General features: G+C 43.1%; 1 protein-coding gene across 4 annotated transcripts in view; it reads left to right on the top strand.

Annotated features, from left to right (window-relative positions):
* Cntnap2 (contactin associated protein 2) overlaps nucleotides 1-26,643 on the top strand; it is a 2,247,664-nt gene that overhangs the window by 2,197,935 nt on the left and 23,086 nt on the right. For 3 of the 4 annotated variants that reach the window (NM_001427648.1, XM_087658677.1, XM_087658678.1), the window contains 1 exon segment: nucleotides 17,046-17,285. In NM_001427648.1, the coding sequence (NP_001414577.1) occupies nucleotides 17,046-17,285 (240 nt within the window). 4 annotated transcript variants of the gene reach the window in all.

The following is a 26,643-nucleotide window of genomic DNA, read 5'->3' on the forward strand; positions in this document are numbered from 1 at the left end:
ATTTTGTTGGCTCATAACTCATTTGCTGATGGGTTTTTCACTTTACAAAGATATGAGGTGTGAAAGTGTTAATAAAGAAAACGCTTGGGAAGACCGTGGGGTCAGGTCCCAGCAGTTGGTAGGATCATTTTCACTAACGTTAGGCAGTAACATCCTCTAGGTGGCGCCACTGAGCATGTTCTCTGCTTGGAGAGTGCTGTGGGCAGGGAATAAATGAAGGAGGGATGGAGCCTCTGGGAATTTTGTGAGATGCAAAAGGTTGCACTTTACACAGGCAGAGTTTCATATTTGGTTGTACAGAAGTATGAATTCAAACTCCACCCCTACCCCCAAGTCCGGAAGTTGAGTAAGCACGGTATCTCCATGCCCCTAAAACATTTTCTTTTGTTTTTGAAGAGAGCTTTAAGAAAGAGAAACAAGCCTTACTGTGGCAAGGACTCTCTGATCTGATTAGAGTTTAAGTATGCTACTAGGCTGATCTAAAATTTCCTTATCAGATTATGAGATTTAAAAAAGGAAAGTCTTGGGCTGGAGAGATGGCTCAGTGGTTAAGAGCACTGACTGTTCTTTCAGAGGTCCTGAGTTCAAATCCCAGCAACCACATCATGGCTCACAACCATCTGTAATGAGATCTGATGCCCTCTTCTGGTGTGTCCGAAGACAGCTATAGTGTACTGTATAATAAATAAATAAATCTTAAAAAAAAAAAGTCTTACAAGCATTTCCAGTGGAATGACGGTTTAACTGTCTTCATTTTCACATGCATGCTCTAACATACCTGACAAATGTCAGGAAACAAACAAAAAGTAAATCTGTACAAACTTCTTATTTAAATGTCCTGTACTTCGATTGTGACAGCTACTATACCACAGTAGGTACCTATCAGGGATGGTCAAAATGGACATCTAAACTGGGACACTTTTGCATACAAATTATTCCTCTGAAAAAACTATCGAAAGTATTCCAACGTCCCATAATTATGAATTTAATATCTTTTACTTTTCACCCATGAATTTTGGTTGGCTATGGTCAGAATCAGGAGCTTCCTACACTGACTTTAGTGGCCCTGGCTCCAGGCTCACACGCAAACATCAGCTCCTTACTGATGTGGAGGCGGGAATACCATTACTGACCAAACAACACAGAGCCTCCACCCTGACTGCACAAACAAAAGCTCTCCCTGAAGAAGACCCAGAAATTATTTTTTGCTGTGTGCTCAGTAGTGAAAAGGCTGAGGTTAAGAGATGTTATCATCATCAGCCTTAGTTGAGTTATCCATGGTGGTTCCTGGTTCGGAGACTGTAAATAAAGTAAGCCTGCCTTCCCCCACCCCCATCTTTATTAACTTGAGTATTTCTTATTTACATTTCAATTGTTATTCCCCTTCCCGGTTTCTGGGCCAACATCCCCCTAATCCCTCCCCCTCCCCTGCTTTATGCGTGTTCCCCTCCCCATCCTCCCCCCCATTACCACCCTCCCCCCAACAATCATGTCACTGGGGGTTCAGTCTTGGCAGGACCCAGGGCTTCCCCTTCCACTGGTGCTCTTACTAGCTATTCATTGCTACCTATGAGGTTGGAGCCTAGGGTCAGTTCATGTAAAGCCTGCCTTCTTGTCTGTCAGCCACCAACTATTTGCCGAGGGCAGCTTTTGCCCAGGCCCTCTCAGCACTGACAGCTCAGAGATTTCATGGCAGGATCTCTTCATTGGACTACTTCAACAAGTCTTCTAAGTATTAACTGTTTGCCAAGGCCACTTGATGTCTGTGGTTCAATAGAATCCCAAGCCAGTGTTCTTGTTTTGCTGAGAAGCGGGGTAGGGGGTGGGGGTGCTGCCAGACATGTCTCCATTTGCTTCGAGTTAGGCATGGACTTCACGCCTAAATGATACAGAATGTTCTGGGCCAGAACACAGCTCTCATAGGTGGATCTGGCAGTCAGTATCCTGGCTCAGATTTACAATTTTCTCTGGCATCCTGTTGAATCTAAAATCGACATTAATGCATGTGGAATCATATCAGATTTTCCCTCCAGGAAAACTGTGCATCCGTTGACAAAAACATACTTAAATGCTCAGTTAAGGTCACAGAGTCCACTCACCCTTGGATCACATGTGTGTCACCCTCACTGCAGTAAACACTGGCAGCTTCGGTAGCTTTACAGACTAAAGTCTTTTAGAGCTGACATGGATATTGGGGACTTTGGCTCTGCCACCTCTAAGCCTTGTGACACTTTCCCTCACAAAACTCAGCATTTCTGGCGCTAGCTCTATCAGTATTTTATTTTGAAAGGGGAGCCACGCGCACATGTGGTAGCTTTTAGTGGCCCCGCCCCCACCTAGTTAAAACACACCATCCATTTCTTGTTGCTTGCACTTTTTCCATTTGTCTCAGCCCCTGACCTTTCCAGTCACTCTCATAAAATTTTAGCCCGGAAGGCCTGGAAGTTAACTGCGCACTATAAAAATGCCATGCGCCTTTCAAATTGCCAACCTTTCTCCAGCCCATGAACTTGCTGACAGGAATGGCCACTGAGTACGTCATCATTGAAACGAGTGATAGACCGGGAAAGCTTGGCCCTGCTCATGTCGTCTTGCCAGTGACTGGCTCCTGAGAGCTGGTGCCCCATGGCTGACTTCCAGCTTAATCAAGATCCTCGAGGTAAATAGGGAAGCAATAAAGACCCCTCGAGAAAGCTATGTTTATTGTCTATTAAACAAGCAGTGTCTTTTATTATATTAATTCTTCCTGATCTCGTATTGTCCTGACATTTATCAATATCCCCTTCAATTCACTAAGCCCTGGACGAATAAAGCCAGGTTTTATATGTTTGTTTACAGTCTCCACTGAGCCACTAGCTTTCCTTCCATCCCCCTGCATCAGGCTCAGTCAGACCTCCTTCCCTCAGGATGGCTGTAATAGTCTGTAGTTTGACCTTCCACTTCCTGTCTGTAATACATCTCATTTACCAATACTCCGTGGCTCTAACTTATACGCATCCTTGGTTTCTTCCCCTGCTTGAAATTTTTCTACTTTTCACCACAGTTTATGATTTTGAGAGATGTTTCAGTGCTTACCAAGTCCCATGCAAACTTCCTTGAAACATGAAGTTCTGCCCAGTACGTATCCTAAGATTCTACCCATCTGTATCCAGGACTGTCCCCAACTTACAGCAAATTAGAGTACCTAGAACTGAACCTGTCCATCACTTTTTGCCTCCCACGCCCACCCATCCCCAGCCATGGTTTTATATTTTTATGTCTGGATTATCTTGCTATGTCTGGATTAATGCTTGTCTTGACTACCAGATTCCCATAAGGGACAGAGGTTACCTGTTTATGCTTAACAGCACCAACCAAGCATGAGGCCTTTTATCTAGAAAGTATTAATTAGTAAAGGCTCCTGATTTCAATGCAGTGTTTGAACATATAACATTCATGAGTAAATGTGCACATGAAATCCAAACTTTACAATTAATGTGTTTATATGTTCAATCAAATTTTAGAATGGCTGCGGGAAGACTCAGGGTTTAGTCTTGGTCTAGGAAGCTGTCCTTAATCTAGGGTCAGCCAATGGAATAGAGAGCTGGGAGAGTAGATATGAGATCAGGCCATCCGGGGAGGGGCATCTAGAGGCAGCTCTGGAAGTATGGGGACACTGAGGTAAGCACAGAAAGGATGGTATCACTCCAGCTGTGGGAAGGTGACGGTGAGGAACTTAGGGCTGGAGGTGGGGCAAACCCTCCAAAGGATGGAGTCCTCAGACTCCATCTCTAAGGGGCACGGAGGGAGGGGGAGGCTTCCTGACTTCACTCTGTGTCCTGGATTCAGCCCTTTATCTAAATAGACATGGAAAATCATGAGATGGGTTGAATGACCTCTAAGTGCTGAGTGTGAGGAATTGAGTACCTCAGTTCAGGTCTCTCAGGTAGTAAGTGGAGCAGAGGTTTGCACCCAAAAGGTCTCCCCTGCTCCTGCTGCTCTGTGAGGAAGAATTTGAAAGAGGGACATTTAGCCTTTGCCAATGGACCAACAGAGCTCTCTTTATGGAGGAGCACAGCCACTGAGAGATACCTGTGAGACTCCTGCAGCCACCAAAAGATACTTCCAAAGGCGGAGGGAGAGCCTTGGAAGTCCTATTCTTTCTGGTTCTGACAGGAATGGAGAACTCTGAGGGGGGGAGGGGCATGTATGAAATGTGAGATGTGTTGGGTGGGTCTGAAGCCAACCATTTCCCTTGAAAGTCTACGCCAAGCTGTAGGCTGACAAAAAGGGTTTAGAGATGTGCTATCAAATTTTTATATTTCTTTATCTTTATTATTTATGGATTTAAATGTATCTTTATTATTGGTGTATGTGTGTGTGTGTGTACATTTGTCTGTGAGTGTATTGTGTGTTTGTGAGTGCATGTGCACGCACATGTGTGTGGGTGTCTGTGGAGGCCAGAATAAGGCACTGGACTTCGTGGAGCTGGAGCTGTGGTTATGAACCACCTAATGTGAGTGCTGGGAACCAAACGTCAATCCTCTGTAAGAGGAGCAAGCACTCTTAACTACCAAGCTACCTCACCAGTCTTTATTTTTATTTTTGAGGTGAGGTCTCTTGTAATCCAGTCTGGCTTCCAGCTTGCAGTGGAGTAAACCTTGAATTTCTGACCCTTTCGCCTACGCATGTGTCACCATGCTCTTTATATATGAAGAGGGATTAAAGTCAGGCTTCATCCATGCTAGGCAAGCACACTACCAATTGTAGTACATTCCTCACGGAGAGTCTGTCCCCCTGCAAGTTGTTAATGATGCCTTGGGGAGCTAGGGAGAACTACTAGTAAAAACACAAAGAAGAACAAAGCTGTGATGAGGCAGACAGTGAACCTGCAGCCCCCTCTAATTTACCCAAATGGAGTCTCTTCCAGGGGCTGGTATTAGGGTGTGTGGGTTTTCACTTTACTCTGTCTCAGACTCTCCCCGGGAAGCCTTCATTTCTGGCTCCCACAGAGCTGGCTGACTGCTATTTCCCCAGAGGGGCCCTTTCCCTGGTCCTGTCATTATCCCTACTCTCCTAGCTGTCTGTATGCGTTGACAGCTCTTCTGTCTCCACTTAGGAAGGTGCAAATTACAGCGTCTGCAGCACCTTGCAGGCAATGCAGTTTTTTCCATACTGGGCCTCATTCTCCCTGGTATCCTGCTGTGTGCTTTCTTTCCTAGTAGATCAGAGGGTAGATAGAGTATTGTAGGGGGCAATTGCATTAGTCTCTCTTCTAAAATATGTTCTTAACTTTAGGCACCTTGGGAAAGGAATCTACCCAGGGTAGATACCCCTGCCCCCATAATTGAGATGTAGTTCTTTTGTCGTCAACACATTTCATATTCTGATGGAATTTCTGACTGTCTGGGATCCTTTTTTTAAGCAAATGAGACCCAATGTCTGGGCATGTGTACTTTCACAGTTCCTGTATGTGTATTTGCTTTTCAAGGTTCCTTCATGAATGAATGAATGAATGAATGAATGAATGAATGAATATACATTATATTATATATCTACACACAGACACACACAGACACAGACACAGACACAGACACACACACACACACACACACACACACACACACGATGATTAATTTGTTCTGAGTTAAACACCTGCCCTAGCCCAGATGTTCCTGGAGGGTGGCAGGCTGATCCAACAGAAAATAAGTCTACTCAGTTTAAATAAGTGTGCAAGCCCAGGCATTCACAGGGTATGTGTGTGAGAGAGAGGGATGATGACAAGAGAGGCACAGACATAACAAGTCTCAGTGGCTGACACCTGAACAGATGGCAACCGAGTTCCAGAATGACTTTGCTCCTCCGCATTTTCTCCTTTTATAATCTGATGGTTGGACACAAGTGGGAAGGAAAATTTGAGGGTCTTAATGTGCTGCCTTCTCCATGACTAGATCTCTGAATTAAGTGTAACTCAATAATTCAGTTCCATTGGCATTACAAAATCTGGCATTCTTGTAACAAGGAGATCCAGACTTCATTAAAATACACCACCCACCTTATAAGTACTCACAGACCATCTCTGAAGTCCCCAACACAGAAGCCACTGGGCTGCCACACTCCTTTTCAGACAGCCTACTTCCATCTCTCTGAAGTACTTGCTTTGCTCAAATCTAAGGACAGGCCAGTACACACACCATAACTAATTATTGTAGTCATGCCCAATGGTCTCTTATCCTGAACTGAACACACCCCTGGAATTAATCTAGCCAATCTATAGGAGAGCCTTAGAACTTGCTTTCCAAATTAGAATCTAGAACCCATTCCTTTTTTTGATTCAGCCAAATCTTACTTTTAACTCCCACACTACTTAAAATTAATTGAAATATCCTTCTCTTGGGGTGAAGAAGTTTGCAATGTTGTTATTAGATGTATCATACAGTTTGGTGATGGCACTGTAAATGGAATGTTATTTCCAAGTATAAAAATTAGGTATTCATCTCTTCTATTATTTTAGTTAGATATAAAACATTTCAGCCTTTCAGCATCCTTTTTGTTGTTAAATATCGGCCCGCACCTGTCCGGATAAAGCACACCAAATCAACACCAACACAGCTCCATGTGGAAAGATTTAATGGGAAAACGAGACAAGGGGAAGGGGTGAAAGAAAGAAGAGAAAAGAGGAAAGAGAGGAGAGGAGAGGAGGGAAGAAGGGAGGAAGAGAGAGAGATTGAGAGAGAGGGAAAGAGAGAGAGAGAGAGAGAGAGAGAGAGAGAGAGAGAGAGAGAGAGAGAGAGAGAGAGCTCTGAGAAAGTCTGCCTTTTTTTTTTTTTTTTTGGTTCTTTTTTTCGGAGCTGGGGACCGAACCCAGGGCCTTGTGCTTCCTAGGTAAGCGCTCTACGAAAGTCTGCCTTTTATTTGGAATATGACGTAACTACTCCCAGGTGGAGTTAGGAATTGAACCAAACACTGGGAATGTATGGCCATTGCCATGGCAACAGTGACCAAATGGTGTCGCTGTTGGAGGTAAAGGCAATTCCTGATACCAACATGCCTCCCCTTTTCTTATCATAAAAAGAAGGAAAAAAGGGAGGGGGAAACTGAATGTTGTTGTTAAATATCCACCAACACCCATCTGATTAAAGCACACCAAACCAACACCCACAGGGTTCCACGTGGAGAGATTTAATGAGAGAAGAGTAGAAGAAGAGAGGAAAGGCAGCCGGTCATGGGCACGTGGTGAGAGAGGGGAGTGGGCAAGATCAGAGAGGAACAAAGAGTAAGAGAGAAGAGAGAGAGAGAGAGAGAGAGAGAGAGAGAGAGAGAGAGAGAGAGAGAGAGAGAGAGAGAGAGAGAGAGAGAGGGAGAGAGAGAGACAGACACAGAGACAGAGACAGACAGAGACAGAGAGAGAGAGAGAGGGAGAAGGCAAGCAGCCCCTTGTATAGTCAGGCAGGGCTGGCTGTTGCTAGGCAACTGTGGGGCGGAGCATACCTGGCTGTTCCCAGGTAGCTGTGGGAGTGGAGCTTAGAATACCAACACTTTTGGCATATGTTCTTTTTATTTTCTGTATAACTACCGCTTTCTACTAAATACCATATGACATACTGACCAATGAACTGTTGATAATCAGTCTTAGTTTGGGTTACTATTGCCGTGAGGAAACACCATGACCAAAGCAACTTGAGGAGGAGAGGGTTTATTTGGCTTATACTTCGATATTACTGTTTATCATCAAAAGAAATTAGGACGGAGCTCAAACAGGGCAGGAACCTGGAGACAGAGCTGGTGCAGAGACTATAGAAGGATGCTGCTTATTGGCGTATTCCTCATGACTTACTCAGCCTGCATTCATCTAGAATCCAGAACCACCAGCCCAGGGATGAGCCCACCCACAATAGGCTGGGCCCTCTCACATCACTAATTAACAGCTATGCCTATAGTCCAAGCTTATGAAGGCATTGTCTACTTTGAGGTTCACTCCTCTCAGATAATTCTATCTGGTATCAAGTTGAATTAGCCAGCACAATATTTTACCCAAACCAATAGTTAAATATAGTTTTGGATGTGTATCTCTAAAATTTTCCATTAGAGACAATTTTCATCCATCAAACAAATTCTACCCATTGTTCATCTTCTAATACACATACCTTTGAAATACTGCTTATTCTATTGCAAGCCCACATATATTTTTCTTGGGCACAAGAATGTTATATTAGATGTCACAGAATTCTTTGCTGAAATGTAATTCCTCTGTCAATATCCCTTAACTTAATAGACTCTAATTGTAATCTGAAAACAAACCAATTAATGTGGGGTAAAAACACTTATGTTCCCAAAGTCCTCCTAGTCTGTCTCTTGATCCTACTCCTTAAAGTGGTTGGTATTGTAATGTTTGTATTTGTGATGATCCACTGAGGCTTCAAGCCCAGTCTCAAGGGTTTAAACTTTGTCTTCAAAGCATAAGGCAATATCCCAAGATTTGAATTCTTTCTTTTGTGCATTGCATGGGAAGGAAACTAAGAGGGACCACTCAGTAGGTTTTCTGAAAGCAGCTCCTTTCCTTGTCTTCTTGCCTGTGACTGACAGATCCCATTTCCTGGGAAAAGCATGTGTTCAATTCCAACCTCAGATCCATCTCCTGACACTCTAAAGTTTGTACTTTTGTGCAATTTTAATCCTCAAAGGACTGTTTTTCCTTGAGAAAGAGCTTTGGAGGCCTCCTGGAGCATGAATTCAAACCAAGTGAGAACAGAGGAAGCAAACTGCTTTCTATTCTACTGAGTCGCTCAATGACATTATCTGCAAATAGCAAAGCTTGCTAGTGGTCTCCCCTAGCCTAAATGCATGCTAAGGTAACAAATGCCCAAAGCCAACATCCTCCTGTCCTTATTGGCCCCGAGTTGCTCTGCTCCTGGGATGCTCATTCCAAGTGATCCTCTGCTAGTTCTAGAAGGAAGATTCTTCAATGCCTTGGAGGAATAAAGGAGAAAATACTAGAAAATCAAACACACTGTCCTTATATGTCAGCTACAGTCAACTATGGCTTTTTAAAAGCCTAAAATGATACAGGCAACATTTTGGCAGAAATAATGCACACACATAAAAAAAAAAGTGTTTTTCTTCCTACATTTCAGCTTGCCAATGTTGTGTATAGGGTTCTATTTCTTAAGAAACGAGCCTCTTATGAGCAGGAAGCAGGTGTGTGCACTCCTGGCTCATGGGAAACTGCACGTCTCCACCCGGCCTTCAGTAGCAAATGTCTAGGACCTGAAGCTTACATTGACTGAGATTCTAAGAGGTAAATAAAGCTCCCATTTCTCAAGGAGTCATAGCATCTAACTACCTCATTGTCTCGCTTTCGGCAGAGCCATCTGAGGAACAGGACATCAGTATCTTTCAGGCTTGCTAGTGTACCCTCTACACTTTGCCTTGAAATAACCAAGAAAATGTAGAAAATCTATCTTTCTGATTTATGATCTTCATGACACCAAGTGTCTAGTGTCTAGAAACACGTAAGGGGCCATACTTCCTGTGATCTGCAATGTTTTTGATGCTGAGTAATTAGAACTCTATTGTAAGATTAATCATAATAAGTCTTTTATTTTCAGGCTGCATTTTAGGGGTAGAAATGAGAGTTTCCATTTATTCAATGTCCCTGAAGCTCAAGGACCATGATAAATGGATATAAATAAAAATGTCATCATTAACATTTTTGCAAACTAGAATAGGTGGCTAACATTTTGACATGAAGGCATTTCTTTTTCACTGTTTGCCTTTAGAAAGTAAACACACTTAATTTTGTTCTATTAATCCTTAGACCAAGATCCACAAGTTAACATGCAGCAAATGCTGAAACAGAAGCGGCCTCTGCTTTTCCAGCATTTTCTCTCTTAGTCATTCAGCGAGCGAGCATTATAGGTCAAGAGCTATTTAAATCACACCTGCGAATTTTAGACCTGCCTCCCTTTGTAAGAGAGCAAAGCCTCTAATAATGGCAATGAGATTTCATTAGCATCTTTCTTATGGGATTAATAAAATGTCATGGTACATAATGATGAACATCAATTATGTATAAGAATTTAATTCTGGTGGTGCTTTTTTTTTCCCCTTTTGAAACCCAGCAGGCCCCTAAGAGAGTGACGATTCAGCTTGTCAGGGCAGAAGGCTGCTAGCAGCCAGCCTTGTTGGGCCCTGCCTACTGCTTATCATTTAATTGCATTAGAGCTGGAAAGGGGGGCTTGTTTGATTTTATTTTGCTCTTTTGGATTAATGTTCTTGGCTCCAGGGGATGGGGGAGGGAAGTTGGTCCTTCCACGGATGAGGCTAGGATGGGAAAACTCTCACCTGATGAACCTGTCTGCAGCTCTGCTCTCAGGGGACCAGATGTTGAGCCTTGCCATTAGCATCAGCTCTTGGAATGGGCTGGGTGAGCAGCACCCTTCCTAGGACTGGATATGGAATCAGGAGACAGCTCTCCAATCTCATTTCAGTCTGATTTTACTAGAACTATTTAAAACCTCCCCTGCCAATGATCTCAAACCTGTATCCTACTTATTCCACTGTGTACCATAAACTCAGAGTCTTGCACTGGAGGCCTGTGGAGGATGTAGATAGCAGTGAACACATAGCATTAATCCATAGGTATTGATATCAATGAAGTACAGTTTTGTAAAAGATAAACCATCCTCAGTAAGCTAGACTTCTGTCCACGTGATAACGATACCTCAATAAATAATATGAACTGATGTGTTGCCTCCCCTTCCTCTTTCAAGACCATGTTCCCCTTCTCTGTACCTTATGAAGCCAACAAACCTTGGCCATAATGTGTTGGATGGTACCTAAATTCCCCGGTATTTTATCCCCATACAACCAAACTTCCAGTGACAGTATTTAATGTATGCCTGGTTATGTTTATGTCCAATATCACTAGGCAATTATTTTATGGAAGAGACTATTTTGGAACTATTGGGTAACTATGACATTCGGTTCTTGGTCACAAGAAGCTTTACTCTCTATTAGAGGTCCAAATCAGGCATTTGGTTCATCCAAAGGGAAGAAGCCATTACAAACTCCCTTTCTGAAAGACCAAAGCCCATGCTCTGGGCAGGTACTGAGTATGAATGGAGGAGGAAGATGGAGTCCACAAGAATAGAGCAGAGGCTCCTAAACCCAAAAGAAGGCAGCACGTTTCTCTCCAACAGTGTTCCCCCAAGTCATGTGAGGACTCATGTCATAATTCTAACTATTTTCAGTTACATTGTTACCATTTCTTATGACCCTCTTGACTCATGCTGATATTTTCCTTTAAATGGGTCCACCATTTTTATTTAAATATGTTGCTATTATAAAGAAACATGTTAAAGGAAAATTTTGTAAGCTACCATGAAGTGGAATACTAGTATCTCTTGCTGTCCCAGTTGAGATAGTGGTAAAAGTATACATACAATGGAAATATAATGAAACTTGGAACCATGGCCTACCATAACATCTAGGTCTGAGGTCCATTTTCTGTTAGGAAGAAAACAATATTGAGTATTAGTGATATGAAAGGGGCAGCCCCGCCCTAGGAATTTCTTTTTGAAATCTGACAGGAACTAGGAAGAGACTAACATTCTCATTGCATAATTATGTGATATTAACACCCAGCCTGTGAGTTAACTAAAATCACCTGCTGTCAACAATGGGACACATCACCTCAGAGCAGAGAGGAAGAACAGACCATTCTTCCTGTGGCTTCTGTGAGACAATTGTGAATCCCATTAGGGTTGTGAACAAGGAGATGGCCATCTCTCTGGAAGTCATAGATCCTAGAAAAGGGTGACTTTCACAGCAGCTCCCACGGACAGGATGGCCAGGATATATTTATCAAAAGTCAGGCATTATTGTCACAAAAAGATCTCTCTGCTCTGGTTCATAAAAAAGGCAAACAATGAAATGTTTTTCTATAATCACATCCCTCCCACCAAAGGATATAAAGGAAATCTATAGGAAAATTAAAATGCTAAACACTAATAAAATTGCGCAGTGGGTTGATCAGGAAGAATGTATAAGTAGAATAAGCCCCTCAAAAGAAAAAGAGAAATCTCTACTGGGTAAGAGCATTTAAAGGTCCCTGGGACAAGTGCCCATTTGTGTCCCTGAACTTCCAGCACATTCCATCCTCTGTGGCACTGTTTTCCTTCCCTCATGTTCCCTTCACAGCCCCCCTTCTCTTTTCACTTCTTGTGACCCTCCCGCCTGTCACTTATGCAGTGACTGAGTGACAGGGAGCAGAAAATGTAGGTTAATGCACACTAACGCACCTGCGGCCTCCCCTGGAGGACTGTCCTGAGCATTTACTTCCCTTTCAAGTTTCAAGAACTGCACTGCTGTTGTAAGTGGGCAATATTCCACACCCCACGCCCCTGCATATGTAAGAAATGAAAGGTCTAATTGTGTTTTGACAATTTCATTCCGCAAGTGACTTGCTGCCTTTCTCATCTGCATTCTGTAAAGCAAATTTTCCCTAGGAATACATTGGTCAAGACATCTCCATTCCCAAATAGTATCTTGCAATGAATGGTAATGTGTGAGACATCTGACAGATTTTACAGATTAACGTAATTTCACTGTAACAAATTTAGATGTGTTAGTGTGACAGATATGCTATACTATCTAATATTCGTGAGAAATATGGGATCTTGTGGGGCATGGTGGGGCACATCTGTATTCCCAGCACTTGGCTGGGAGAGGAGTGTCTTAGTTAGGGTTTTACTGCTGTGGACAGGCACCATGACCAAGGACAACATTTAATTGGGGCTGGCTTACACCATCATTAAGGCAGGAGCAGGGCAGCATCCAGGCAGGCATGGTGCAGGAGGAGCTGAGTTCTACATCTTCATCTGAAGACTGCTAGGATAATACTTGTAGGATGATGTCACAGGTGAGGCAGGCACAAGATAGAAGGAGGCCTGTCATTGGATGAGAAAGAAGGATGGGCAGGAGAGAAGTTTGAAGGAAGAGGAAGAGACTAGGACAGAAAGGTAGAGACAGGACAGAGGAGAGGGTGAGAAGCCATGGCAGGTGATGTTAAGATTCTGTTCTGTGTATTTACAGGTTGTTATTAATGTTCCTAAGGGATGGATGGTACCGGGCTTTGTATGTTTAAGTGGGCAATTATATCTTATCAATTGAATTTAAGATTATTATGTTGTGTGTTCTTTTATGTGAGGGTTTGAGTATAGGAAAGTGTGCGGCTGGGATGTGTTTCTGCCAAGATATCTAGCAGATATCTTGGGGCACCACGGTGCCGGACCTAGCAGGGTAAAAGACAACTATACTTTTTTTATTTTTATATTTTTACAACAACAAATACTGACTTCTAGTCAGCTAGGGTGAAAGTCTTATGCACAAGCCCACGGTGACACACCTATTCCAACAAGGCCACACATTCTAATAGTGCCACTCCCTGGGTCAAGCATATACAAACCATCACAAGGAGGAAGGGAGTTTAGGGCCAGCCTTGGCTACATAATGAGATGATCTCAAAACAAAACAAAAACAACTAAGGCTGGGGATGTAGCTTAGTGTGGGGAGCTTGTCTAGATCACACACACACACATACACACACACACACACACACACACACACACATATACACATGCTTCAAAACTTTCTAGAGCCATCTGGGATGCCACAGCCACAAGTTCTAATATCAGCTCACCTCATTCTTGAAAATTGCGTTACTGGCTTGAGTATTGATGAAGCTCTTAAAGCAGTTCACGAAGCCATCAGAGGTTTTTATAAGCCTCACCATGCCATTTCCATGTAGGCTCTGACCAGAGCTGCCAAATAATCTACACAAACAATAAATCAAAATAACATTCTTTACAGAGAAGTCAAATGCAAATCATTTGACTTCCATATTTTTATGGGAAACATAAACGTGTATTCATTGGCAAAGGCTTCAACCTGAAATTGAAATGAGCCTCAGTTTACTCATCTGTAAAGTGGCATTGATCCTTTCCAACCCAAATGGTCTGTGTCTAAATAAGATATGGTTTCCATATGTTCATGTGTTTGAACACATAGTCCCCAGATGGGAGAGGGTTTTGAACCTGGGCATAGCAGAAGAAAGACCTTGAAGTTTCTTAGCTTAGCCCCAGTTTATGTCTGACACCTGTTTACTAACCAGAGGCAGAATGTAACCAAGGCTCTCATTTCTGCTACTGTGTTTTCTCCATCATGATGGGCTGTAACCCCTCAAACTGTGAGCCCAAATAATCCCTTCTTAAGTTACCTCTTGCCAAGTTACTTGTTGATCACAGCAACAAGAAAAGTAGTTAATCATTACTAATACAATTTAAGTAATACAATGTAAGTCAGCTTTCTGTAACTCTTAACAAATACGTGGGGTAAATTAATGTATAAGGAAGAAAAGTTTTTACCTCATAGTGGCAGAGGTTTCAGTATATTGTCACTTGATCCTGTCACTACGGATCTGAAGTAACACAGCCAATCATGATGAGTCACATGCTAGAGGAAGCCTTTTCATCTTGTGGTGGCCAAAAAGGGGATGTGGGAGGCGATAGCACCCAGTATCTCTTCAAGGACAACCCCCCTCCACCCCCCCAGTGACCTAACTTCCTCCTAAAGGTCCCTTCTCACAATACTACTACAGGCTAGGGACCAAGCTTTTCAATTCTTAGGCCTTTAGAGTACATTCTACATACAAACTAGCAGAACTTCAAGAAGATTTGGTAAGAAACTGTATTAGAACAGCTCAGCACAGAACCCCAGCCAGGGTCTAACTTTGGAACACAGTAGGTCTAACTTTGGAACACAGTAGGGATAGAGCTCTTTAAGAAGCATCTCTTGGTCCAGATGGGCTTGACCCAGGGACTAGCTGTTCGGACCATCAGTACTCACCAAATGCCAATCTGAGACAGTGTCTCTCCAGTTGTTTATCTAATATCAATGAAGAATAAAGATTCGGACGAAGGAGACATCAACAAAGCAAAGCAGAGTTACTAAGAGTGGCGCTATCCAGTCCAAAAGGGCCTAGAGTATCTACTCAGAACTGCTCCTTGCTAAGAGGAGTCTTGAGGAAAGAGCCATGGCAACAAGACTTAAAACTCGTGGATTTTAAAATCTTTCTATCACCTTTCAGGGAAGACAACAATTGAACTTTGGAAATTTCTCTAATTCCCAAGAAAAGAAAACAGTTGAAGAAAGAGTCCAGAGAGAAGGAAACCTGCACGGAGAGCATCCCCCACTACCTGCTTCCACCATTGGCCCCAAACCTGCCTATATGACTGACATTCCCTCCAGTGCTCCATTGAACCTTCTTAAAGACATAGCACCAGGGCAGGGACACCACACCCTAGTGAGTGGAGGAAGCCCAGAAGTAGGCTTCCGATATTGTTAAATGGAGAACCCTCCGATAGGGAGGTTTGAAACAGTTCCCTTTGGGCTGTATGGTAGGAAAGCCCATCTCCCTAAGTTTAAAAAAACTATGTCAATGATCATGTGAAAGGGAACTGAAACTCAGGAGCTCCCCATCCACTAAGCCAGGTGTGATGACTCCCTATTTTAACCCCACTATTTGGGAGGCTGAAGCAGTAAATTCTGGAGTAACTTAGACTAACTACCCTGCAAGTTTTAGAGCAGCCTGAACTAAAATTTAAAAGCAAAAAGTTCCCCACTCCCTACTCAGATCTCTACAGAAGAAACAAAACCAAATCCCTGCAGGTAACATCAGCTCTGGCCTGTCTGAAGGGAAAACAGAAGCACCTGACCTGACCTCAGCTGTGTGGCAAAAAGAAGAATCTGTAGCCAGAGGGCTTTCAGGGGCCTGAGGATAGGGGTGGCCATGCCTGCACCTGCCCAGAGCAGTTGCTATACTGCCTTTGGAGTTATCTTTTTAATGCGTTCCCCTCTAAAGTTTCGATGGCTTCGATTTTTCTCCTGAAATGAAAACACTCAAATGTGGGCTTCAAGGGCCTACCCAGTCTGCCCTCGAGCTCTAGCCCCAGCAGATTCCCAAGTCTCCCTGAACACAACGCAGTCAGCCTGGAGTTCTTTCCTTTCAAACACAGCTGCACTTGCTGCTGCAGTCCCCAGCTGAACTGGCTTCTCTGGTTCACCAAGCTCTTTGATGCTGTTACCAAATATAGTGTTTTGATTTTTCAGATCAAAAATCTTTCCAGTTTGAGATGTGGGGTCAGAAGGTCCTAAGCACTTAGGGATTCCATCAACATTAGCCTGTTGGGTTCTAAACAGCAGAGCTAGAAAGCCAGAAAGACACTGTGTGCCTTGATTGATAAAACAGTGCACAGTTTCAACACACAGGTGCATTAGAGTTGCCAGAAACCAGGCTCACACTGGAGCTGAGCGTTTATGGAAAGACATTGACCATACAAAGTGGGGGAAGGTGGTGATTCATAAATGTACCTAAATATTGTGACTCGACTAATTTCTTGGCTTTCAAACCCTCCATCAGATACTAACACTGATTCCATAAGCCTTGAGATTCCAAGTGTATTGTTCATCAAAAAAAAAAAAAAAAAAAAAAAAGGAATTGCAAACTCTCAGCTATGGAAGGTCTTTTTTCTTCTTTTCTCCCTTTTTCTGTTCCTTTTCTTTTAAGATAAAGACTCCCTAAGGAGAAAATAAATCTAAAAGAGAATAGGAGTTTACTAAGCAGAGGTCTTTATGTAATATGTCTTAAGTAGTCAGAGATCAGGAAAAACAAAAAGAAAAACAACTCGGATCCGGCATGTGCAGTTAGCTTCCATGGTAACTCTTGTGGCTGCGAGAGAATTGTGAGTGGGTTTCGTTGCTATTGTTTCGTTTCCTTAAATGTAGTCTTATACTCACCCTCCCATGTTATCTAGCAAACCACATTCCATTGAAGTCCGCAGCCTGGAGGCACAGGATGCTGTGACAATTTCATCTCCGAAAGCATGACAACCAAAGCTGAAACCTAACGAAGAGCTTGGGACCCAAACACTCCAGGACCGGTCTGTCTTCCAACAGAACACAGCGAATGGGCTTGCATTCTCACTTTATCTTTCTTTTCTTTCTAGAAACGGGGAAAATCGACCAAGAAATTCACAAATACAACACTCCTGGCTTCACAGGCTGCCTGTCCAGAGTCCAGTTCAACCACATCGCCCCTCTCAAGGCAGCCTTGAGACAGACAAACGCCTCGGCCCACGTGCACATTCAGGGTGAGCTGGTGGAGTCCAACTGCGGGGCCTCCCCACTGACGCTCTCCCCTATGTCTTCGGCCACTGACCCTTGGCACCTAGACCACTTGGATTCAGGTAAAGTCCGGAGCTATCTCAGGCTGATTGCTTCCTTCCTTTTAACGTCGCTTTCCTCGGCTGTAGAATGGGTTGATCACAAAACCTTGCTGATACTGTCGATGGAGGAGTGGGAGACACAGCAAGAAGGAAGGTGAACCATGAGTTCTCGGCGTAATGCTTGGCGCCTGTGAAGGGCAGAAAAGTTATTTCTACTCAAAACCAGAAACAAAGAAGGCAGGGGTTAAAGGTTCAAGGATGAGGACCCTTTGTGTAGGTTAAGAGACACTCAAACTTCTGTCTGCTATAGATGACTTGGCCAAATCTCTTCCTCCTTTTTGCCTACTTTCCCTCCAAAACAGTACAGAGTCACCTCCCACAAGGACCACAGATCTCTAAGTCTGTAAGAGCTACATTTAAACTTAGAAAGCCCTGTCTATCGATCGATACACCATCCGAAAGGCTCCCCATCTCATCTAAACAGACAGTCTCGTGGGTATGGCCACATTTCTGTAGGTGGTGAGACATGCGATTTGAAAGCTCTGAGCACAAATTACTCTTGGTAATTAAATAAATTGGCCAAAAACCTCAATGTCTCTAATGGAAGCCTGTTAAACCACAGTTCGGCTCTCAGCTCTACCTGGGCTGACTGTGGGCATCTCAGATAATCTACTAAACCAAATTGCCTTTTCACCTGTGAGGTGAGGATGTGGCATGGGACTTTCTCAGTGACCTGCAAATCCAGTTCTCAATGGATTTCCAAGGAACCCCAACCAACTGGGGTTGTCTGTGACCCTTAAGGCAGTAAGAGTTCACGAGACACAACAGCATGGAAGGGAAGCCCAAATTCCAACACCTTCATTGCTTCTTACCAGCAGACTAAGCTCAAGCAGAAGCCATAAGCTTCCTCCTAAAATAGGCACACAAAGGCCTGCTGCACAGAATTCCATGCGAGACGATGTACAGCACAGGAGCTGGAGACTGCTCAGTGGTTAAGAGCACTTGCTGCTCTTAAGAGAAGTGATGGTCACTTCCCAGCACCCAGTGGTGACTCATAACCATCTATAAGTCCCATTCCAGGGGATCTGAAACCCACTTCTGACCTCTGGGGCACTGCATGTATGTGGTGCACATATGCACCTACAACAAACACTCATACACATAAATTTTTTTTTAAAGTATATAAAAATATCATAACTTGGCACAATCAGATTCATGGCAAGTTTCTAAATATTATAGCTGTGATAATATTAATAACCATGGTTATTGTGTTAGACAGTTTGCTATAGCCTGAGATAGCCACTGAAAGCTTCCAAATCCTCTACCATCCCCTCCCCCACACGCAGACTCTAATTTGGGACAACTCATCATTAACAGAACATCCTTCATTGCTTTAACCACGTTGCAGTCCTGCACCAGCTTGGCTTCAGGGCCATGAAGACCATGTGAGTCTTCCTAGGATTGCCCCTGGAAGATTTGTGAGGTTTAGGAAGAATCCAGAGTGGTTCTATTATTGAAATAGTAGATTGACAGACTAAGCAGCCGTCTTTGTTCCTCACTTATGGATTCCAATAACATGACGAGAACACCGAGTGCCGAAGGCACTCACAGCAACTCCCTTTCATGAGTGTCCTGAAGGGCACTCAGCAGGCTGGGCTTTCCTCTTGGACTGGCTTGAACAAAGGAAGCATTCCTGATACAGGACAAAAGGGAAGAGAGGAAATGTGAGAGGAGAAATGACACGTGTCAGGGCCACAGAGGGGGAGAGAGTCCTTAGATGAGTTCCTGCACACTCGAGGGTGAACAGCTGGTGAGCTGCCTTTGAATGTAGGGTCTCCGGGGTGCTGCAGGTCTATACTGCAGGTATATATACTGCAAGTAGAGACCACAGGAGGCTGTGAGCATGTGTGGTTTCAGTCCGCTGCCAAGAAACTGGATTCAAAAAATATCTAAATGCCAAAATAAGCTCATATTCATTATGGCTTAATTAGCCAATTGTTTGCTTTTAAGGTCTGTGAAATGTACTCACAGAAACCAAACCATTTTAGTTTATGGGTTTAAAAAAAATGCTTTATTCATGACAGCTTCCTTCTTCTGGTTGATTCATGCAAATGCATACAGTTTAGAAAACATTTCTGTTAGTATTCAACACTCAGATTAAAATTCTGCATTCCAAGTAGGCACAAACCTGTAATTGTAGCACTTAGGCAAGGGGATTCCAAGTTCAGGGTCAGCCTGAGTTATATGGCAGGACCCTGTCAGAAAGGAAAGAAGTAAGGAAGAGGAGAAGGGAGGAGAGGAGAGGAGAGGAGAGGAGAGGAGAGGAGAGGAGAGGAGAGGAGAGGAGAGGAGAGGAGAGGAGGGGAGGGGAGGGGAGGGGAGGGGAGGGGAGGGGAGGAGAGGAGAGGAGAGGAGAGGAGGGGAGGGGAGAGGAGGGGAGGGGAGGAGAGGAGAGGAGAGGAGAGGAGGGGAGGGGAGGGGAGGGGAGGTAAAGAAGAAGCCAGCCATTTGGGATTTAAATCCAATCACGAAACATTTCTACAATGGGGAAATACCTTTTGATGTTTAACTGTCAGTCCTGTGAACTACTGAAAGGAAGAGTAGAATACAGCCTTCATATGATGAGTCACAAGGCTTATTTAGGTGACATGATTCCATCTTGATTCTTTTAGTTGAGCGAAAGCATGAGAGGGCACAGGGTAGAAGGGAAGGAGGGACAAAGAGAAGTCAGGCTGGGAGGTTCCTTCATAGCAGCCTCCACTGAGACTACCAGGAGGAAAAGCATCTCCTCGGCCTCTTGAAGTCAAAGCTCTGGGAATTAAGATGACAAAAGACAGAGCAGCAGGAGAATCGCAAAAAAGAAAAAAAAAGGTGTTTGTTTGTATTTTGTTTGTATATAGGAGCTTTCGAAAGATATAACTTAACAAATGGTCAAAACCTAGACAAGGTACAAAGAGAGATAAAATAACAAGGTACAGTGGCCTATGTGATGGGATTTCTAGAATAGATATGAGAATGTTTATGCTGATGTTTGTCATGCAGGCATGAGGGCTCTCTCTCTCTCTCTCTCTCTCTCTCTCTCTCTCTCTCTCTCATGAACATAATACCCTCTTGGAAAAAGAAACTGGGGAGGGAGTTCTGATAGGTTACTTTACTATCCATCTTCCTAGAAAAAAAAAAAGATATGCCAAAGAGGGAGGGATATCTGCCTTGCCTTCCAGAATTCTCTTTTCTCACAAAAAGAGAAGCCGTAATTAGATTTCTTTCTGCATCTACTGTACTCTAAATATCTTCCATTTAAAAATAATTTGTAGAACTTAAATGATGGCTCATTCAATAAAGTGTTTGCTGTACAAGCATGAAGACCTAAGTTGGATCCTCAACATCCACAAAACACAAACAAACAAACAAACAAACAAAAAACAACAACAAAAAACCTAGACTGATATGGTGGCATGCATCTCTAATCTCAGATGTGAGGAGATGAAATCAGGATGCTCTCTGGGGCTCACTGGCCTAACTTAGCAGAACCAGGGAGCTCCAGACTCAGCGATATACCCAGTCTCAAAAAATAAGGTGGAGAGTAACTAAGGAAGATATCTGATGTCGACCTCTGAACACACACACACACACACACACACACACACACACACACACTCACACACACACACACACACACACACACACGGGCAGGTGATAAATTTGCTACTAACTCTGACTCCAAATGAAACCTCACACCAGCAACTGCACCCCTAAGCCTGCATTCATCATTCTGAGTCAAGGGTTTTGAATGGTCTAGATAATCCCCCAAGCTTGAATAGAGGGAGAACCCTTGCTGTGAGATATTCAGAAAGAGAACAATAGCACGTACACAGACATAATCTCTCCTTCTGTGAATCATGTGAGTGTAGAACTGGCTTTGGGACAGAGAGAGAATAAAGGAGAACACTGGCCGGCCCTGGACTGGGACAGCTAGGACTAATTTGTTTCATGGAGGGGCTTTGAAGCTTGACAGGTTTCACTTGATAGCTTCAGCCTCAGGTCACCTGGAAGCTTGCTAGAGAGCAGGAGTCCTACCAGAAAGGCAGCCTCTCCACTTCAGCCAGCATTCCTAGGTGAGTCTAAGAGTGTTCGTTCGTCTGCTGTTGACCTCAGTATTACAGGAGTCTCAATGGAGATTCTGCCCCCTGAATAATTAAAGCAAATGAGGACTGAGTACTAGAGTCTGTCACTAAAACCTCAAGTGACCATGTAGTAGGGCTGAGAGTCAAACAGGAGGGGCTCCTTGAGGAGCACTTGAAAGTAGGCTACCGAAAGAAACAAGACAGGGCCGGGGTTCTGTGTCAGTGGTAGGACACTTGCCTAGTATACATGACGTCTGGGTTTGATCTCCAGCCCCAGAAAGTAAAAGTAATAAAATAGCTAATCTTCTTTGTCAGTTTGAGTAGATTTAGCATCACCTAGGAGACACCCCTCTGGGCTTGTCTGAGGGCATTTCCAGAGAGAGGAATGGAGGAGTGAAGACCACCATGAGTGTGAGTGGTACCATCCCATGGACTGGGGTCCTGAACTAATGGAAGAACACTGAGCACAAGCTCTCAGCTACTTCCTGGATGCAGACACAACGTGACCCTCCCTCACATTGCGCTGCCCCATCCGTCCTCGAGTTGATTTTGTCAGGCCTTTGCCACAGCAATGAGGAAGCCACTGTAGTAGAGCTCCTGGGACTGTTTGAGAACAGCCGTTATCAGGTGGAAGAAAACAGCCCCAGTCTGGCGATTTTAAGGGTGACAGTACAGTTACTGTGATTTATCGCTCAGAATTGTTGGCTCTGGTATTTTTCTCTGTCACATTGAGAATCTTACTTCCCTGGAATGAGAAAGACATGCCAGCAAGAGATGGCTACAGATGGTCTCACACAGTCTGCAAAACACAAAAGCAAAACAAACAGCGGAAAGCCTGAGTCCAAAAGTCAGCTACCACCCATTCCTGTGCTAAGGGGCCACTCCGAACGGCGTGCCAAGCAGCTTGGGTGCATTCCCGTGGAGCCCTTGGGAGTTTGGTCTCATTCATGATATTTGACACACAGTCAGTGGGACCAAAGGCATTTCTTTCAAAAGATCATTACAACAGACAGGTGCAAAGCTTTGTCCCCTACAGGTCTTCTGGATAGAAGGATGATGGGCTTCTTACATTCTCACAGGACTTGAGTGCATACAGCAGATACTCTTGGCACGATTTACACAGTATGCAATACCTCAGCCTCAAAAAACCTGCCTTTGGAAGGTGCTGCCAGCTGCATTCACAGTAGCCACTGTGACCGAGCTGTCTGGCTCCTAGACCTTAAATAGACCTGAATCTGATACTTAGTTGTCCTTATCAGAAATTCTCATGGAATATCTTGGTTTCTCCATCAATGTTAATTGAGAGTTTTGCTGGATACAGTAACCTGGGCTGGCAGTTGTGTTCTCTTAGGGTCTGTATGACATCAGTCCAGGATCTTCTGGCCTTCATAGTTTCTGGCGAGAAGTCTGGTGTGATTCTGATAGGTCTCCCTTTATATGTTACTTGACCTTTTTCCCTTACTGCTTTTAATATTCTTTCTTTATTTTGTGCGTTTGGTGTTTTGACAATTATGTGACGGGAGGTGTTTCTTTTCTGGTCCAATCTATTTGGAGTTCTGTAGGCTTCTTGTATGTCTATGGGTATCTCCTTTTTTAGGTTAGGGAAGTTTTCTTCTATGATTTTGTTGAAGATATTTACTGGTCCTTTGAGCTGGGAGTCTTCACTCTCTTCTATACCTATTATCCTTAGGTTTGATCTTCTCATTGAGTCCTGGATTTCCTGTATGTTTTGGACCAGTAGCTTTTTCCCCTTTACATTATCTTTGACAGTTGAGTCAATGATTTCTATGGAATCTTCTGCTCCTGAGATTCTCTCTTCCATCTCTTGTATTCTGTTGGTGAAGCTTGTATCTACAGCTCCTTGTCTCTTCTTTTGGTTTTCTATATCCAGGGTTGTTTCCATGTGTTCTTTCTTGATTGCTTCTATTTCCATTTTTAATTCCTTCAACTGTTTGATTGTGTTTTCCTGGAATTCTTTCAGGGATTTCTGTGTCTCCTCTCTATGGGCTTCTACTTGTTTATTTATGTTTTCCTGGAATTCTTTCAGGGATTTTTGTGTCTCCTCTCTATGGGCTTCTACTTGTTTATTTATGTTTTCCTGGAATTCTTTCAGGGATTTTTGCGATTCCTCTCTGTAGGCTTCTACTTGTTCTCTAAGGGAGTTCTTCACGTCTTTCTTGAAGTCCTCCAGCATCATGATCAAAAATGATTTTGAAATTAGATCTTGCTTTTCTGGTGTGTTTGGATATTCCATGTTTGTTTTGATGGGAGAATTGGGCTCCGATGGTGCCATGTAGTCTTGGTTTCTGTTGCTTGGGTTCCTGCGCTTGCCTCTCGCCATCAGATTATCTCTAGTGTTACTTTGTTCTGCTATTTCTGACAGTGGCTAGACTGTCCTATAAGCCTGTGTGTCAGGAGTGCTGTAGACCTGTTTTCCTCTCTTTCAGTCAGTTATGGGGACAGAGTGTTCTGCTTTCCGGCGTGTAGTTTTTCCTCTCTACAGGTCTTCAGCTGTTCCTGTGGGCCTGTGTCTTGAGTTCACCAGGCAGCTTTCTTGCAGCAGAAAAGTTGGTCTTACCTGTGGTCCCGAGGCGGGGGGAGGGGGATGTTTGCCCGGAAACCGGGAAAGGGAATAACACTTGAAATGTATATAAGAAATACTCAAGTTAATAAAAATAAAATAAAAAAAAAATTCTCACAGGCCCTCCTTAGTGCAGCAGGTGAGAAATCAGAATAAGTAATCACTCACAGAGAGAAGGACAGTCACATGCAATTCTCCTTCCATGCAATGCATGGACAGGGTATCAGGAACCCAGGGCTGAGCACTCTAACTCTCCAATGGAAACCTAGTCCTCTCAGGAGCATAGCTCAACTCCCACATAATATTACCCTTGGATTTGTTCATTGTAACAACTCCTCGCTCCCTTACTTTCCAGAATAGTCTCTCTGGGAACTGGGAAGCATGGTTTCTGGCCACTGCATCAGCCCATTTACCACTGAAAATAATGTATTTCTGAGTGTATCCTGCCTCTGTGGCTGTGATTTTGTCTTTTCTTTGTGTGTATGTATATGTGCACAGTATACTTAAATGTGTGTGTGTGTGTGTGTGTTTTGTGTGTGTGTGTGTGTGTGTGTTCAGGTGTGAATACACATGTGTGCACACACATGTAGAGGCTGAGAGTTGACCTTGGGTGTATTCTTCAGTCCCTCTCCACTTTATTTATTGAGGATTCTCTTAGAGAAGGGGGAGCTTCCTGCTTCCAGCAAGCCTAATTAGCAGGCTTGCCCCAGGAATGCTGTCTCGACCTTCCCGGTGCTGGGATTACACGTGGCCTCCAAGTCTACTATGACCTGGTTGTGGAAGATCTGAGCTCCAGCCCTCACACTGAGCCATCTCCCCAGCCCTAATGCTATGGTTTTTAATGAGTTGGTTTCTTGTCCCTATTCCAAATTTCTTTTCTACCATCTAAAGATAAAATATTTTCTATCTTCATATGCAAATGAGTTATGAATATAATGAACATTTTAAAACTTCACACATCTATTCAGCTTCCTTCCTAAATACAAGCTGGTGTTTTTCTTTCTTTACCACCTGCAAGCACTTAAAAGTCATTGCTCCAACTCCTATAATTACACCTTCATTTCTTTTCTCATGGTTGGGCTAAGATCTCATGATTAATGCACTAATTTCATACACTTAATCCCTGTGTTATCTTATTTTTGTCATTCTTCCTCTTTAGCAACCAGCACAGCACCCACTCATATGCAAGTGTGAAGAAAAAATGCACGCCCATTAGCTAATGTGCATTTTCCTGCAAATGTTCCAAATCCTGCTTTTACTGCACACGCAATAGTACAGATTTCTACAGCAAATAATAGCGTTCATTACACTTTTGTTCCTACGATATTTTCAGAGTACATAACTTTTTCCGTGATTTTCCAACTGAGGATATACTTACACTTTACTTGGTAGTTACTATAAATTTCCTTATGACATATTCCAACTGACAGTATGCTTTTTTTCCACAAACCCAATCAAACTAGTGCCTCATAACATCCTTTTAAGTTTTGCTGTTTTATTGGATAATGAAATTTTACTATCATCTTAATTTACATCTCCATTACTTGTGGGTTTCTTTTATGTTAAGTTATGTTTCTTGGTGAATGTATATGTACCATTTGTATTTATTTTTCTGTAAACTGCCTGCTTACTATATTTTGCTCAAAGAATTATTACATTTTTATTGGATTGTTGGTCACTTATGAATTGGCTTGTAAGTATTATTCAAACATTAAGTAATATTAGTTTCTTTCATATTGCTGTAAGCAAAATCCCTTCCAGAAACATCAGAAGGGAATAAGCAGATATTTTGTTTGCTGTGGTAAGAGGATCCAGTCCATGGTAGAGAGGGCCAAGCAGGGTCGAGTGCTTGAGGAAATGGGATGCAGAGAGAGGAGAAAGCTGGCAGTTTTAGGCTGTCTCCTTTCCCCTTTTCCTCCAAGGCACCACCCCAGATGATGAGTACACTCATGTTCTGGGTAGGTCTTCAGTTAATGTATGCAGTTAATTATAGCCTTGTGGACACACTGGAGTTATGTCACAATCTCCCAGGTGATTCTAAATCACTCAAATTAAAAGAAAACCTATCACAAGATAATCCGTATTTAAATATATATATTTTTTCCAAGTTCAATCTCTATTTTTTGATGTATGGGTTTTCTCCTATGTAGATGTCTTTAATGTTTACATGATAAAGCTTTATGCTTTGCAGCCTCCTCTATTTGGAACATGCTTTATGAATGAGAATTATGAATTTGTATTTCTTATAGTGAGTTTGTGTTGATGGTAATATCTACATATTTGCTCCACTATAAGCTTACTTTTATGGGAAGAGACTGATAAGAAACCAGCATTATTTTTCCTCAGTGACTGGCCCATTGCTCCAGCAGCAGTGAGTGACACCTGTCCTTCATTATATTCTAAACTACCCTATATAGTTGAGTTACTTCTCAACTCTCCAGCCTGTTACAAGATCTGATACTTCATGAAGCAGGAACAAACTCTGAGTTCTTCTAGTTGCACTGAACACCGTACGAAACGAATTTCCTCTCTCATTTCTTTCTTTCTTTTCTTTCCTTACAATAGATTTTTTAAAGCCATTCAGGGTAGGATTCTATCCTGTTCTTCCAGATCACCCATCCTCCAGCCTCCACCCCACAGGGCAAAGCACTTAGAGCCTTTCCCATTTTCCCCA

This window comes from Rattus norvegicus, chromosome 4, assembly GCF_021556685.1.
Source record: "Rattus norvegicus strain SHRSP/BbbUtx chromosome 4, alternate assembly SHRSP_T2T, whole genome shotgun sequence".
Taxonomy (NCBI): Eukaryota; Metazoa; Chordata; class Mammalia; order Rodentia; family Muridae; genus Rattus; species Rattus norvegicus.